Source organism: Schistocerca piceifrons, chromosome 5 (genome assembly GCF_021461385.2).
Source record: "Schistocerca piceifrons isolate TAMUIC-IGC-003096 chromosome 5, iqSchPice1.1, whole genome shotgun sequence".
In the NCBI taxonomy this organism is placed as follows: Eukaryota; Metazoa; Arthropoda; class Insecta; order Orthoptera; family Acrididae; genus Schistocerca; species Schistocerca piceifrons.
Genome location: NC_060142.1, coordinates 78177501 through 78194631, shown reverse-complemented (window position 1 = coordinate 78194631; position 17131 = coordinate 78177501). Strand labels below are relative to the sequence as shown.

At 46.0% G+C, this 17131-nt stretch overlaps 1 protein-coding gene across 1 annotated transcript in view; it reads right to left on the bottom strand.

Moving 5' to 3' along the window:
* LOC124798014 (methyl farnesoate epoxidase-like) overlaps window positions 1-17131 on the bottom strand; it is a 219441-nt gene that overhangs the window by 65289 nt on the left and 137021 nt on the right. The window contains exon 4 of the mRNA XM_047261211.1: window positions 9231-9385. Coding sequence (XP_047117167.1) covers window positions 9231-9385 — 155 coding nt within the window. The remainder of the gene's footprint in view (window positions 1-9230; window positions 9386-17131) is intronic.

Genomic DNA, 17131 nt, shown 5'->3' with positions numbered 1-17131 from the left:
TCAGAACATTGCTGCGGATCATGAGGCTTCGGTTGCTGCACCGTCTGGGTCTTCTACATGTATCTGTCAATAACTTCCACCGGGATAGGACGCTTTCCACGTGCCACACCAAGCTCACTCGTGTTTTTTAATTTTACTATCATGCTCTTTACCATTTAATGATATCGGGTCTCTCCTAAGAACTCAGTCGGCTATCAGTGCAGGACTGTAGCTGCTGCCGTTCGCATAAAACAGTTTCACTAAAACCGCACAGCCTCTCTTCTCGGTAGCCATGTTGTTAACTCACGCTATAGCTGGTCAGATGACAGCGTGGAGGACAAACAAATAGTGTACAGTGCCAGATTTGCACCTGGAACTAATTTTTGCATCATAAATCGGTTTCGGATTAACGCATTAGCATATTTACCAATGTTCGATGTCATACGATAATTACAGTCCAGACTGGATCTCCGTGTGTACCTGCACTTGAATTATAGTGACACGGTATTTCCACGCTGCGCGGGATTAGCCGAGCGGTCTCGGGCGCTGCAGTCATGGACTGTGCGGCTGGTCCCGGCGGAGGTTCGAGTCCTCCCTCGGGCATGGGTGTGTGTGTTTGTGCTTTGGTTGATTTAGGTTAAGTAGTGTGTAAGCTTAGGGACTGATGACCTTAGCAGTTAAGTCCCACAGGATTTCACACACATTTGAACATTTTTTGGTATTTCCACCAAATTGACGTCTCCAAGTGATGTCGTCGTCGTAGCACAGAATTAGGAAGCAGATCCTGAGCCCGTTGCTTTTGCTGTGCGCCGTTAATGTACTACAACGAAAAGGTCAAAGGCTCTTTCTCACTGAAATAATGAGTTTCGTAGTTTACAGGGGTGCCTGCTGCTTTCTGTTATGCAACTTTCTTCAGGTACAATAGGAAACTCAACAATATGTTGCATAATATGCTTACGCGTAAAGGATTCACTCGCAAAGTTAGCAGTTATTCTTGTTAGTCGAAATAAAATTCTTTCAAACTGAATAACATCCATGTAATTGAATCGCCTCGATGGGCAATGAATCCACAACCTTCAGCGCGGATGCACGAAATCTTTCGGCCTCTAACGGGAATCCAAAAGGGAACTGCGGACAGTAGGTGGGGTCGGCATGGGAGAGGAGCGTCCCGAGATAATCCGTGCATTTGCGATAAACACTGTGTCCGGATGGCTCATGAATGAAACTACGTGCCTATATGCAGCAGATCCCTGGTTCGAGTCTCCGTCCGGCACACATTTTCACTCGTCCCGTCGATCCGACATAAAGCTCCGATGCAGCTGATATCATCAGTTTCTTTTCTTTCCTTTCTCCCCTCCACCACCTTCGATTTACATAAACTGAATTTGAGTGAAGTATGAAGGGTAACTATTACTGGATGAGACCAAGGCTTTGATACTACAACAGGCTAAATGAATGTAGGTTGCAATAGTTATGCAGAGATGAAAAGACCTGCAGAGGGTAAACTAGCATGGAGAGCTGCATCAAAGCAGTCCTCCTGCTGAAGGCCACAACAACAACATTGGGCAAGCGCGGTTTCCGTACTGGTAGGTATGGGAAATTTGTTTTTAGCTGATTTCTTTAAAATTTCGTTAGCGAAAAGCGCTGCAGAATTCTACGGATTGTATAATAGTTTTGACGTTTTCTTGGTAGAATCGACATTTTCCGATTCAGTATTGTTTGGATTTTCTTGCTATTGTCGCTGAAGGTTTTTAGTGGTCAAAAAAATGGTTCAAATCGTTCTAAGCACTATGGGACTTAACATCTGGGGCCATCAGTCCCCTAGACTTAGAACTACTTAAACTAACCTAAGGACATCACACGCATCTATGCCCAAAGCAGGATTCGAACCTGCGACCGTAGCAGCAGCGCGGTTCCGGACTGAAGCGCCTAGAACCGCTCGGCCACAGCGGCCGGCTTTTGATGGTCAGTTAAAGATATTTTTTACCTAGATTTTTGCTCGATGTTGCAACAGGAATTGCGAAATCTATTGTTGTCGAAGTTAATAAATAGCAGTAGCGTGAAACCTGGGATTTTGAACACATTTCTGGCTCTCCATCCATAGGGCCTTTTTTGCTCTGTATTTGTTTCATGCAGTTCTTTCCAATTACGAAAATCACCGGGTGTATTACAAAATGGTTAATACGGTCAACCAGCCACTGTTGCAGGTTGCCTATGTAACGACTTGATCTTCAGTACTGTAAATTCCCCTAACTATGGTCTCTAAGCACAACTATGGTCCAAACAGGTTATGAAGACTCCAAACAGTACTGTTTAGTAACAGCCAAGCGCCACCATCGCTCTAGAAATACTGATGTGGTCTGCCCTCTACTGGCAGGGTATGAAATTGCAATGTCGCGCACGGCAAAACATCACAGTCGCCATAATGTAAACGTGAAGAAGCTTCTTTTCAACGTGGTCATCCGACTTTCCTTCGCACTGAGAGCAAGGCAAGAGTTATCTAATTTGACTTTATTTATATTTTAATATATTTGGAATATATTTAGTTTGGTGCTTATCTGCTGACGTTATATGCGAGAAATGTGCAATAAAAGTAAAAGCATGAGCTTGAGGACATCTATGGTCCACTTTCCAGGATGGACCAAAGCTGTGTTCCATGAAATTGACAGTTAAAAATAGATTTTTTGGCATGTAATTAATAGCACGAAGACAAATTAAGAGTGACAAGGTATTTTTGAGTTTTTTTAGGTAATGCAGAAACAGCAATGAGTGATCGTAAGGGATCTAGTAGAAAGTTGGGGGGTCGCCCATACAAATCTTATCCTGAGGCTACGATGCAGCAGTGTTCGGAAGATATCAATGCAAAAAGACTATCCTCTCGCAAAGCTGCAGTTGTCTATGGAATTTCATGTGGTTCTATAATTCTTGAAATGAAGGCAGTATGGGAAAACGATGAGGCACAACCTGGACGAAGCTGTGTATTTACAGTATCAGGAATCATTTGCACAGCATGCTACCAAACTGAGCGAGTTCGGATTCCCTATTTCCACAACTGGCCTTCGCTGCATTGTAAAAATTTATCTGGATTCACGTGGCCGTAAAGAAATAAGATGCAACAGCAATTTTCTTTGAAAATGTTGGTCTGAAGCACTGTTCAGAGACATCACCACCGATTGTCACAAAGATTTGCAAATAATAATAAGAGGAATAGAGCAGCTATGAACAGAGATGTCATAAATTTACACATCGGTACTATTGAGAAGGAACTGGGAGGTACTGCTCTTGAAAATATTTACAATTACGATGTGGGAAACATGGTTGATTACTTGGGAATGGAAAGGGTCTTAATTAAATGGGGTTGTAAATATACCAAAGGCATAATGAATTCAAGTAAAGCGCCGGCGTCGGTTTCTATCATGATGTGTGGGAATGCAGCTGACGAGAACTTAACCATCATTTGTCAGTTACAAGGCGGAGAAAATGCGGGATACTTGAATGGAAGGTGGCCCCCTAGGAGCCAGATGGTTCAGGACTTTACTCTTACCTGAGCTGAAGAAGAAAGAAGGAAGCAAGGTCATTACAGGGGCAACCTAAGCAGTCACATTAGCCCAAGGGTTATTAAGATATTTGAAGACAATGATATTTCATTAATTGCCTAACCTCCAAACTCAACACATCTGACCCAACCTCTGGACTTATATTCGATCTATGTAAACCTACTGGCGTCAGATACTAGATGAATACAAACGCACATCTTGCGGAAGAAAATAGCCAACAATCCCAAAAGACATTTTCCCATCGCTGTTAAAGAAGTTGGTGGATGGACCTTCTAATCTGAAAGCTGGATTCAGAAAATCAGAACTGTACCCTCTCAACAGGTATGAAGGTTTTAGTAGGTTACCGAATAATGAACTCAATTCCTTCACTACCATTAGCGAGTGCTTCCTTTAGAGATCATCTTGAATCAGTGAGGGCACGAGAAACTCTTACAAACTCTGATCGTACTTGTACTATGAAAGGAGAAAAGACGTCAATGTCTAGCCAGGGAAGAGTGTGTGAGCTACAGGTGTTACTGATCATTCAGCCAACAACGGGCAAGAAGATACACTTGGACCTTCAGGAATTTCAAAGAAGCAAAAGAGATTTACAGTAAGCGTATATCACATCCATTATTCTCCTTTATTTTTATTGTTTACATTAAGGCAGTGAAATTCATATTATGCTTTAATTTTCAGAGTCTCAAGAAAACGGTGACCTCTAGTACTGATGAGAATACACCATCATTTGTATCAGATGTCACAGACAGGTCAGACATGTTTTAACGTTTCAACGTGCACTTGAGAATGGCTATAAAACCCAAATCATGACTGAGTAAAAAATGGAAATTAAAAGTCATATATACATCTCCAGAATTTGAGAATGAGAACAATTAGCAACTTCATACAAACTTTACATATTATTATAAATCTTTTAGAAACTTTTGCTTCTGAAACCTCCCACGAAATAACGGAAGAAAAGAATGTTATCGCATGCCATATTTTCACTGTCCATGAACTAAAGCTTCTGCATGAATCATGACGTTTTAATTTATTATTTTTTTTATCACTAAATCTATACGCAACACATTTTGTAGACAGTATCCACATACGCCACTGAATGTACCTGTAAAATCAGATCATTGTACGTCATACAGTACAGGAGATATGACGTTACGAACATCGTGATTCATAGGAAAGTAGCTTTTCTCAAAACGGAACGCAAATTAGTCACACTACACTAATACATTGTTTGATAACGAGAGTACTTATTTACTCACAACGTAATTAGGGCTGGTTCAAATGGCTCTGAGCACTATGGGACTTAACAGCTGTGGTCATCAGTCCCCTAGAACTTAGAACTACTTAAACCTAACTAACCTAAGGACATCACACAAATCCATGCCCGAGGCAGGATTCGAACCTGCGACCGTAGCAGTCGAGCGGTTCCGGACTGCGCACCTAGAACCGCGAGACGACCGCGGCCGGCCGTAATTAGGGGTTTTATGTCTCGAACTATAAAGATTTTACATGGTTAACGTTAAATAATTAACGTATTAACTCATTTATAAAGTAATCACAAGTTTGAAGTTGTTTTATACACGGGAGTCCGATTCTTTAAAGAACTGGAGGTGATTTGGAGAGAGGTATTACTGGTTAAAATCTAATTTGCCAATTCTTGTCGAAATAACCAGAAATATCTCCAGATGTGGTCAGGATATTATTTTAGCACTATGATACTTCAGAATCCTTGTAATATTGCCTGTCGGTGGTCCCACATGGTAGAAACCCCAGTCGCTTGTTCTCTTCCTGGGCCATTTCGATGCTACACGTTGTTGGCACTGCCTTCTAAATTTGTCTGTCACTGTAGTCACCATTCTGGAAGACCCGCAAGAGGTGGTGTTGGTCTTGAGGCAGGCTATCCTGGTCACTTGCGGCCCAGGTCCTGTGAACAAGTGTTCTCAAAACGGTAGGGAGTTCACTTGGTTGGTGGAAACACAGATCCGTATGCGTTGGTGTCCTGTGCACAGGGTGGTGTAATGTGCCATCTTAATTCTTCCGTACCCAGATGTCAACGAATGGTAGACAGGTATGTTCTTCTACTTACAGAGTGAATTTTATGTACAAGGAGCGTTCGAAACATTCGCTGAATGTTCTCAGCAAATAAAGGAAACGAGAGCTACAAACAAAACACGTATACTGGTCTTTAAAGTTTTCACCATAGGTACAAACACTACCAACTTTGGTAGTAAAGATCTTGGGAACTGTCACCAAACGCTTCTCGTGGAATCGATGGAAGCACCGCCGCCACGTGTTGTTGGCTAATCGTATCATTACAGCAGATGAGACCCAGCGCTACCAGTGCGATCTGGAGATAAAGTGACAGTCTCCGAAAAAAAGTCAGCTCACAAAATCTAAGATTTAATTCGGTGGCCGGCCGCGGTGGTCTCGCGGTTGTAGGCGCTCAGTCCGGAATCGCGCGACTGCTACGGTCGCAGGTTCGAATCCTGTCTCGGGCATGGATGTGTGTGATGTCCTTAGGTTAGTTAGGTTTAAGTAGTTCTAAGTTGTAGGGGACTGATGACCTCAGAAGTTAAGTCCCATAGTGCTCAGAGCCATTTAATTCGGTGTTGAGCACTTTTCCGAAAGCAAGGGCTTGATCCATCATTAATTCCTACCCAAGGGAGGCGGAGAAGACTATGAATCCCATGTCACTGACTGTCGCTTGGTTTCCGGACCGTATTGGTAGCACCAAGCTCCTGTAATGATGCGGATATCCAACAACGCGATACCACGGTGCTTCGAGTGATTCCATAAGAATCTGTTGGTAACAGTTTCCAACAGCTTTACAACCGATGTCAACGGCTTTACAACCGATGTCAGAAGTGCGTTGTAGCTAATGGTGAGCACTTTGAAGGCCAGAGATGGTATTTTGTTCGTAACTGTTGCCTCCTTTATTTTTTGAGACCATTCACCGAACTTTTCAGACGCACCCTGTACTTGTGGACTGCATCGATGGAGCCAAGAAATTCATCCAAGGCTTCCCTGCAACGTAGCTCCACGAAGAAGGTGTCTTCTAGGTCTCTGTACAAATGCTTGGGTATTTAAGCGTGTGGTTTTAATAGACACAAAATTTTCCACATGTACATTTGCTGTCCCTGGTGACAGGGGAGACACAGTAGCCACACCGTCCACCTGTTCTTGATAACGCCTTCTCCACAATGAAAGTAAGTGGTGGTGAGATCGTGTTGGAAAGGTCTCAATATACGTGGCTCGAAATAGGGCGCTAGCAATGCCCCACAGCGTCACCTACATAAATATGACCCAGACATAGTTTCGACGTTTCGCCAGATCATAATGGCGCCTGAGCCATGTGTCGGCTCTCGACATATATCGCGCTGTTAAGATTGTTCTGAGTCCTTCCATTCCATCGTTAATTGATTCTTTCATATTTATAGTTCTGTTGAGATTCCCCTCTAGCGGCGTGTCTGGTCTTATCGATCTTCGAATCGTTGCTTCCTGTTAGCCTTGTGTAAGGGAGTAAGATCTTTGGGGAGATGGCCGGTTGGTTGCCTAGCGGTGACGAGTCGGTCGGTCGGTTTTTAAAATCGGGAATTAGACAATGCCGGACGATGAGACCGCTGCGTAGCGTGGCGGTGGGAAGTTGGCTGTTGTTCCGGGAAGCCGCGTGGTCTATCCTGGCGGTGCGAGACGAGTGGGACGAGTTGATGGGACAAGGCTGTAAGCTCTTGCTGTGAGCACCCGGGGGCCACGGCTGTGGTTCCGAGTCACTACTTGGTGGGAGCGGCAACGGATGTCTTTAAATTTTCCGTCTGGAGGCGGGGATGATGGACTAGTAACTCGCCTAACCTGAGGAGTGGTATTTCGCCGCCGTGGATGCAGAGAAGACGAGGGCTCCTGTGACAGAGCGCGTGGCTGCGTGATTGTGCCCAGTTGGGTACGCTGGCGACGTGGACACGGTCGGGTGTGAGGAACCTTTGCATCGGAGTTCACCTGCTGTTTCTCTGATAAGCTGCAAGTTAAGTTGGTTTGGGGTTTAGATGTTAATTGAAGAATTTTGGTTTGCGCAACCAGCGTCTTTTCTGCCTTGTGGCCTCTTGCGTTCAGGTTTCTTGTCCGTGTCGCCGGTTTATTTATAGACAGTGATCTTTTCCGCTTCTTATTAGTACTGCCCGGCAGGAAGTGTATTTTTGGGCAGGGATTATTGTTTTAGATTACATTTTTTCTGCCTTGTGGCCTCCTGCGTTCGGATTTCCTGTCCCTGTCGCCGGTGTAATTACAGACAGTGATACAGTGATCTTTTGGCTTCTTATTAGTACTGCCTGGGAGGAAGTGTATTTTTGGGCAGGGATTATGGTTCCTGATTTGATTCCTCCTCCTACCCTGGCCTCGCGCGAGGTCTGTTAGTCCGCTTCTAGCCTGAGCATCCTTCGGGAGACAATTGTGGCCGCCCTTACACCCGGTCGGTTAATTATTTCTGTGCCAGGACATTTTGGTGGCAGGACATGGTATTAAAGTTGTTAGTTATTGTAAAATGTTAAATGGCTGTATTTTAGTCTGATTCTTTTTGGCCACTGTTTAAAAAGGTTAAGTTTGCCTTTCATTGGTGGGTTTTTTTAAAATTACGTGGCTTTAAAATTGTTAATTATTGTAAAAGGTGAATGACTGTATCTTTACTTTGATTGTTTTAATATACTTGGCATCCTTTGAAAATGCTAGTTCTGCCTCCCTGTTAGCCAGCCCTTGTAATTTAATATCTTGTTGTGCCAAAATTTAAAAGAAGTGTCTCCCTACATGTTCGGTGGCGAAATTGGTGTTTTGTTTCATTACTTGGAAAGTTATAATTATGTTATTAAATGCTTTATCAAAGTCTGTTTTAAGTAAAATGGCTTGGCTATTAACGGTAAAGTTTTTAATTTCATTACTTGGAAAATTTTGATTTGTTATCAAATGTTTTATCAAAGCCGGTTTTAAGTAAAACGGCTTGGCCGTTTACTGTCAAGCAAATTGTTTTGAAAAGGCACTCATGCCTGCTAGCTTTTTTGGATCTGTTCCTGGTCAAGTGGTAAAGAAATGACTTTTAATGGCTGACGTAATCAATAAAGAAATTGTAAATTGCAATTCGACAGTAACCAACTAATTTTTTCCCTGTTTCCCAACTGGAGGTTTTCCTTGATTAATCGTAACACCCGTCTCAGCGTCATTTCGTCGAACTTCGTATTAGTACAACTCACCGGGAAAATCAACGAGATTATACAATTATTTACACTAATTGTTGTTACTTGTTTATCTAAAAACTGAACTCCGTCCGAACAGGTGTCGAAAGGCCCAACTGTACCGACCGACCGCCGTGTCATCCCGAGCCGATAGACTTCACTGGACGTCGTCAGCATACCACTCTCCCAGCTGTTGTCAGTTTCCGCTACTTCTCAGTCGAGTACCTGCTCATCTGGTCTCACAAGGGCTGGGTGCACCACGCTTGCCAACGTAGGTCGGCAAACCCGGACGGCCAGCCATCCAAGTGCTAGCCAAGCCCGAAAGCACTTAACTTCGGTGATCTGACGGGAACCGCTGTTATCACTGTGGCAAGGTCGTTCGCTTTTGCTTCTGATTAGTTTTAATTTGTTGAATACTTTCTCGCTAAGAAGCCAGAAAGCCGCCCCAGCTGCCGCTTGCTCCAGCCGCTGAGCCCACCTGCACGGTCCTGTTGGCGAGGCTGCCCACCAGGTCCTCGACCTCCTCCAGGATGCGGCCCTCCATGCTGATCTTGCCGAAGCCGAAATCCCGCAGGTGGCGCAGCGTGAAGCGCCGTTGCTGCACCCAGAACGGCCCGTCCGTGAAGAAAACACCTGCCACACACCCAGCGCTGGTTTAACGCTTTCTTTTCTTTTTTTTTTTTCTTTATTGTATTTCAATTCCCCATCAGGGTGGGCTGGCAGGATCATATGCGCTGCTCTTCAGCCGAAAGACAGAGAACAAACAATAGAAGATAGTTAAAAATATACAAAGGAGAGAATATAGTGAACATAAGATATAAAAAAGGGGTCACATCATGGAAGCCAATAGACAAAAAAAGGGGCGACTGTAAAACGAGATAAAAACCGTAAAAAAGTAGCGCACGCAAAAAATCACACTGCGACAATTAAAAGAACACAAGGCACAGTATGATCGGAGCACAAAAGTACCGACGGATGCTGTAGGACATAACAAACACTGACAGCGAACCTCAAGGCAGCACACAATTAAAATCACACCTCTTGACGCATGGGAGAAACAGCACTAAACACAACACTGACGTGGCACACTGATGATGATGAAAAGAAAGGAGGGAGGGGAAGAGAGGGGGGAGATGGGCGGGGGGCGCGCTGAAGAGGGCCAGGTAGGGAGGGATGTGGGAACGAAAGAGGCAAGGATGGGGTGCAGGGTCTCGGGGGGGGGGGAGGGGAGGAGGAAAATCCGCTCTGGGAGGAGGAGGGGAAAGGAGGGGAGAGGAGAAAGGGGGCCCTGGGGAGGGGGGGAAACAAGGCCAGGTTATAGTTGGAAGGAAGGGTAGCGAAGTTCGAAGGAGGAAACCAGAGGGTGGGGGGATGAAGCCTGCGGACAATGTAAAGGATGCGGAGATGTTGGAGGAACAGGAGGAGGTGGGGGAAGGGGAAGGGGATCAGTTCATACAGGAGCCGTGTGGGGGAAGGAAGGCAGATACTGAACGCAAGGCGGAGCACTTGGCGTTCAAGGATTTAGAGGGCCCTGTAAAAGTGGGTAGGTGCGGTGATCCAGGCATTGCTGGCATAACAGAGGTTAGGACGGATGAGGGATTTGTAGGTGTGGAGGATGGTAGAAGGATGCAATCCCCATGTCCGGCCAGACAGGAGTTTCAGAAGGCGGAGGGGGGAATGGGCTTTCTGCTGGATGGTTTGGAGATGAGGGGTCCAGGTGGTGTGTCGGTCGAGGGTGAGGCCAAAGTATCTCAGGGTGGGGGTGAGCTGGATGAGATGACTAGGTTTAACAATTTCAACACTCCTATCTTATCCTCTTTGATTGCACATGTAACTGGCGATTTTCTAGAAAATTTAAAGAATGATTACACAATTGTCAAGCATATTAGAGGCGCACATTTAGCATAATTATACCATATACCATATAGATTAATAAATATCCTTGCTTATACAGGGTGATCCATTGATAGTGACCGGGCCAAATATCTCACGAAATAAGCACCAAACGAAAAAACTACAAAGAACGAAATTCGTCTGGCTTGAAGGAGAAAACCAGATGGCGCTATGGTTGTCCCGCTAGATGGCGCTGCCATAGGTCAAACGAATATCAACTCCGTTTAAATAGGAACCCCCATTTTTTTATTACATATTCGTGTAGTACGTAAAGAAATATGAATGTTTATTTGGACCACTTTTTTCGCTTTGTGATAGATGGCGCTGTAATATTCGCAAACGTATACGTGGTATCAGGTAACATTCCGCCAGTGCGGACGGTGTATGCTTCGTCATACTTTACCCGCGTCAAAATGGACCGTTTACCAATTGCGGAAAAGGTCGATATCGTGTTGATGTATGGCTATTGTGATCAAAAATGCCCAACTGGCGTGTGCTGTGTATGCTGCTAGGTATCCTGGACGACATCATCCAAGTGTCCGGACCGTTCGCCGGATGGTTACGTTATTTAAGGCAACACGAAGTGTTCAGTCACATGTGAAACGTCAACTACGACCTGCAACAAATGATGATGTCCAAGTAGGTGTTTTAGCTGCTGTCGCGGCTAATCCGTACATCAGTAGCAGACAAGCTGCGCGAGAATCGGGAATCTCAAAAACGTCGGTGTTGAGAAAGCTACATCAACATCGATTGCTCCCGTACCATATTTCTATGCACCAGGAACTGCATGGCGACGACTTTGAACGTCGTGTACAGTTGTACCACTGGGCACAAGAGAAATTACGGGACGATGACAGATTTTTTCCACGCGTTCTATTTAGCGACGAAGCGTCATTCACCAACAGCGATAACGTAAACCGGCATAATATGCACCATTGGGCAACGGATAATCCACGATGCCTGCGACAAGTGGAACATCAGCGACCTTGGCGGGTTAATATATGGTGCGGCATTATGGGAGGAAGCATAATTGGCCCCCATTTTATCGATGGCAATCTAAATGGTGCAATGTATGCTGATTTCCTACGTAATGTTCTAACGTTGTTACTACAAGATGTTTCACTGCATAGCAGAATGGCGATGTACTTCCAACATGATGGATGTCCGGCACATAGCTCGCGTGCGGTTGAAGCGGTATTGAATAGCATATTTCGTGACAGGTGGATCGGTTGTCGAAGCACCATACCATGGCCTGCACGTTCACCGGATCTGACGTCCCCGGATTTCTTTCTGTGGCGGAAAGTTGAAGGATATTTGCTATCGTGATCCACCGACAACTCCTGACAACACGCGTCAGCGCATTGTCAATGCATGTGCGAACATTACGGAAGGCGAACTACTCGCTGTTGAGAGGAATGTCGTTACACGTATTGCCAAATGCATTGAGGTTGACAGACATCATTTTGAGCATTTATTCCATTAATGTGGTATTTACAGGTAATCACGCTGTAACAGCATGCGTTCTCAGAAATAAGTTCACAAAGGTACATGTATCACATTGGAACAACCGAAATAAAATTTTCGAACGTACCTACGTTCTGTATTTTAATTTAAAAAAACCTACCTGTTAACAATCGTTCGTCTAAAATTGTGAGCTATATGTTTGTGACTATTACAGCGCCATATATCACAAAGCGAAAAAAGTGATCCAACTAAAATATTCACATTTCTTTACGTACTACACGAATATGTAATAAAAAATGGGCGTTCCTATTTAAAGAAAACGGAGTTGATATCCGTTTGACCTATGGCAGCGCCATCTAGCGGGCTAACCATAGCGCCATCTGGTTTCCCCCTTCAATCTAGACAAGTTTCTTCCTTTGACGCTCATTTTGTGAAATATTTGGCCCGGTCACGATCAATGGACAACCCTTTATATGCACTGGTGTCCAAAAACAAAGCAACAAAGTGCTATTTCCCCGTCCTGTATCTAATTCACGATACAATCATACAAACTCGCAGCCAAATGTCTGTACGAACGTGTTCTGCACGGAACATGGCATTCTGGTTAACGGACAACCATACCAACGATGACGTCAGGACTCCTATGAAACGAGGTGTTTGCCTGGTAGCCTCACATCCACAATCGCTGAGTGCTGAGTACACAGTCACAGACAGTGCAGTATAGCACTGACCTAGTAGATAGTGTCGGAAGTTCCATGCGGCTTTTCGCGGATGATGCTGTAGTATACAGAGAAGTTGCAGCATTAGAAAATTGCAGCGAAATGCAGGAAGATCTGCAGCGTAGAGGCACTTGGTGCAGGGAGTGGCAATTGACCCTAAACATAGACAAATGTAATGTATTGCGAATACATAGGAAGAAGGATCCTTTATTGTATGATTACATGATAGCGGAACAAACACTGGTAGGAGTTACTTCTGTAAAATACACTCCTGGAAATTGAAATAAGAACACCGTGAATTCATTGTCCCAGGAAGGGGAAGCTTTATTGACACATTCCTGGGGTCAGATACATCACATGATCACACTGACAGAACCACAGGCACATAGACACAGGCAACAGAGCATGCACAATGTCGGCACTAGTACAGTGTATATCCACCTTTCGCAGCAATGCAGGCTGCTATTCTCCCATGGAGACGATCGTAGAGATGCTGGATGTAGTCCTGTGGAACGGCTTGCCATGCCATTTCCACCTGGCGCCTCAGTTGGACCAGCGTTCGTGCTGGACGTGCAGACCGCGTGAGACGACGCTTCATCCAGTCCCAAACATGCTCAATGGGGGACAGATCCGGAGATCTTGCTGGCCAGGGTAGTTGACTTACACCTTCTAGAGCACGTTGGGTGGCACGGGATACATGCGGACGTGCATTGTCCTGTTGGAACAGCAAGTTCCCTTGCCGGTCTAGGAATGGTAGAACGATGGGTTCGATGACGGTTTGGATGTACCGTGCACTATTCAGTGTCCCCTCGACGATCACCAGTGGTGTACGGCCAGTGTAGGAGATCGCTCCCCACACCATGATGCCGGGTGTTGGCCCTGTGTGCCTCGGTCGTATGCAGTCCTGATTGTGGCGCTCACCTGCACGGCGCCAAACACGCATACGACCATCATTGGCACCAAGGCAGAAGCGACTCTCATCGCTGAAGACGACACGTCTCCATTCGTCCCTCCATTCACGCCTGTCGCGACACCACTGGAGGCGGGCTGCACGATGTTGGGGCGTGAGCGGAAGACGGCCTAACGGTGTGCGGGACCGTAGCCCAGCTTCATGGAGACGGTTGCGAATGGTCCTCGCCGATACCCCAGGAGCAACAGTGTCCCTAATTTGCTGGGAAGTGGCGGTGCGGTCCCCTACGACACTGCGTAGGATCCTACGGTCTTGGCGTGCATCCGTGCGTCGCTGCGGTCCGGTCCCAGGTCGACGGGCACGTGCACCTTCCGCCGACCACTGGCGACAACATCGATGTACTGTGGAGACCTCACGCCCCACGTGTTGAGCAATTCGGCGGTACGTCCACCCGGCCTCCCGCATGCCCACTATACGCCCTCGCTCAAAGTCCGTCAACTGCACATACGGTTCACGTCCACGCTGTCGCGGCATGCTACCAGTGTTAAAGACTGCGATGGAGCTCCGTATGCCACGGCAAACTGGCTGACACTGACGGCGGCGGTGCACAAATGCTGCGCAGCTAGCGCCATTCGACGGCCAACACCGCGGTTCCTGGTGTGTCCGCTGTGCCGTGCGTGTGATCATTGCTTGTACAGCCCTCTCGCAGTGTCCGGAGCAAGTATGGTGGGTCTGACACACCGGTGTCAATATGTTCTTTTTTCCATTTCCAGGAGTGTATCTGGGAGTATGCGTGCGGAACGATTAGAAGTGGAATGATCATATAAAATTAATTGTTGGTAAGGCGGGTGCCAGGTTGAGATTCATTGGGAGAGTCCTTAGAAAATGTAGTCCATCAACAAAGGAGGTGGCTTACAAAACACTCATTCGACCTATACTTGAGTATTGCTCAGTGTGGGATCCGTACCAGGTCGGGTTGGCAGAGGAGATAGATAAGATCCAAAGAAGAGCGGCGCGTTTCGTCACAGGGTTATTTGGTAGGCGTGATAGCGTTACGGAGATGTTTAGCAAACTCAAGTGGCAGACTCTGCAAGGGAGGCGCTCTTCATCGAGGTGTAGCTTGCTGTCCAGGTTTCGAGTGGGTGCGTTTCTGGATGAGGTATCGAATATATTGCTTCCCCCTACTTACACCTTCCGAGGAGATCACGAATGTGAAATTAGAGAGATTCGAGCGCGTACGGAGGCTTTCCGGCAGTCGTTCTTCCCGCGAACCATACGCGACTGGAACAGGAAAGGGAGGTAATGACAGTGGCACGTAAAGTGCCCTCCGCCACACACCGTTGGATGGCTTGCGGAGTATAAATGTAGATGTAGAGAAGATGGCTACCGGTCTCTCTACGGTGGAGGGCCATAATGGAAATGAACTTTTGGCGTCACTGGCCGGGAGGCCCCTTAGGGAGCAGGTCCTGCCGCCTTGGTGCAGGTCTTATTACATTCGACGCCACTTTGGGCGACCTGCGGATGGGGATGAAATGATGATGAAGACAACACAACACCCAGTCCCTGAGCGGAGAAAATCCCCGACCCAGCCGGGAATCGAACCCGGGCCCCTTAGGACGGCAGTCCGTGACGCTGACCATTCGGCTATCGGGGCAGACGGAGGGCCATAGAGAGATAGGATGCAGGACAGTAGCAAAATGATTTGGCCCGATGGCTTAATGTGAATCGTTCTGTTGTTTCTCGGATGTGGCGACAGTGTATAGAGACCGTAACTTTATTCTGAAGAATGGGACAGGGATGACCATGTGAGACTTCAGAAGACAGGACCATTATTTAATAATTCAAGAACTGTCTTAATCGCATTTATTATTGTTATAATACCGCCAACCGGTTTCAACCCGACGTTTACACCATTGGTCGACTGCTGGTGGTGGCACTCCTGTCTACATAGTTTCCTGCCGTTATGTAGACAGGAGTGACACCACCAGCCGTCGACCAATGGTGTAAGCGCCCAGAAGATGACCCCTACGTCGGGTTGAAACCGGTTGGCGGTATAATAACAATAATAAATGCGATTAAGACTGTTCTTGAATTATTGATTAATCATACTAATCGCTGCTTCTCTCCACAACCATGTTGTCCAAAAAGAGGACCATTATGTGACTGTGTGGGCACAACAGCACCGCCTTAGTACAGCACGGCAGCTGGCAGGTGAGCTCGCAGCATCCACTGGACGTGCTGTATCGAGCAAAACCGTGTACAGAAGGCTTTGGTAGAGTGGCCTTTATTCTGGGAGACCTGCTGCATGCCTGCCTCTGACACATCTTCACTGAAGGGAACGTCTAGAGCGAAGTCATCAACACGACACCTGGACGGTCGAATAGTCGGTCAATATTCTTTCACAGTTGAGACCGATTTAGTCTGGAGAATGAGTCTCGATGGATTCGTATCTGGCGGGAAAGTGGAACACAGTTTCGGGACCCAGATATTGTGGAAAGAGACCGATATCGAGGAGGACGCCTATTGGTGCGGGCAGGGATTATGTTGACCACTCGAACCCCTCTTCATAAAATTGTACGTAGGTGATTCTGCGAGGTTTAATTGCTGTCAGGTACCGTGAAAAGACCTTGGGACCTCATTTGTGGTTGTTGCGAGGCGCTGTAGGCACAGACTTCGTATTGATGGACGATAATGCTCGATCTCATAGGGCACGGGTGGCTGATGTTTTCTTGGAAATGGAAGATACTGCACGCATGGCGTGGCCAGTTCGCTCTCCCGATTTGAATCCGATAGAGCATATCTCGGATGCACTGCGGAGACGGCTTGCATCACGTCAGCATTCACCAGGTACTTCTCAAGACTTGGGAGCAGCTCTGCGGGAAGAACGGGCATTATTGCCTCAACACGAGATTGATGTCATCATTCACTGCCTCGTTGTCAGGCTTCTATTGCTGCTCGACGTGGTCACACCCCATAGTGAGAACATTAACCAGTTGTCGGAATATATGTACAAACCCGTTACGTTGAAAAAAACGAAGAACATTTTTATCTACAGTTATGCGTGTTGCCATTGTTTACGTTCTGTATTCTTTATGTTGTTTCTATTTTACTATTACTTGTCTACACTGTTTTGTGGCAAAATAAACGCAACCTTGCAAAATATCCGTTTGTTGCTTTAATTTTGGACACCAGTGTGTTCGCAACAGTACTGGTGCGTTAGCGAAGAAATTCCCTCCCTGGCAGAAAAAGTGTTACACTTGCTGATAGAGATTTCAAGTAGAAATAAAAACAAAAAAATAACATCGCAAAAAGGGCATACTTGATGACCAAAACGATTACATATAATCTATACACGATTTCTTCTAAATGGTAGTCTTGAAAATATTGGCGTAC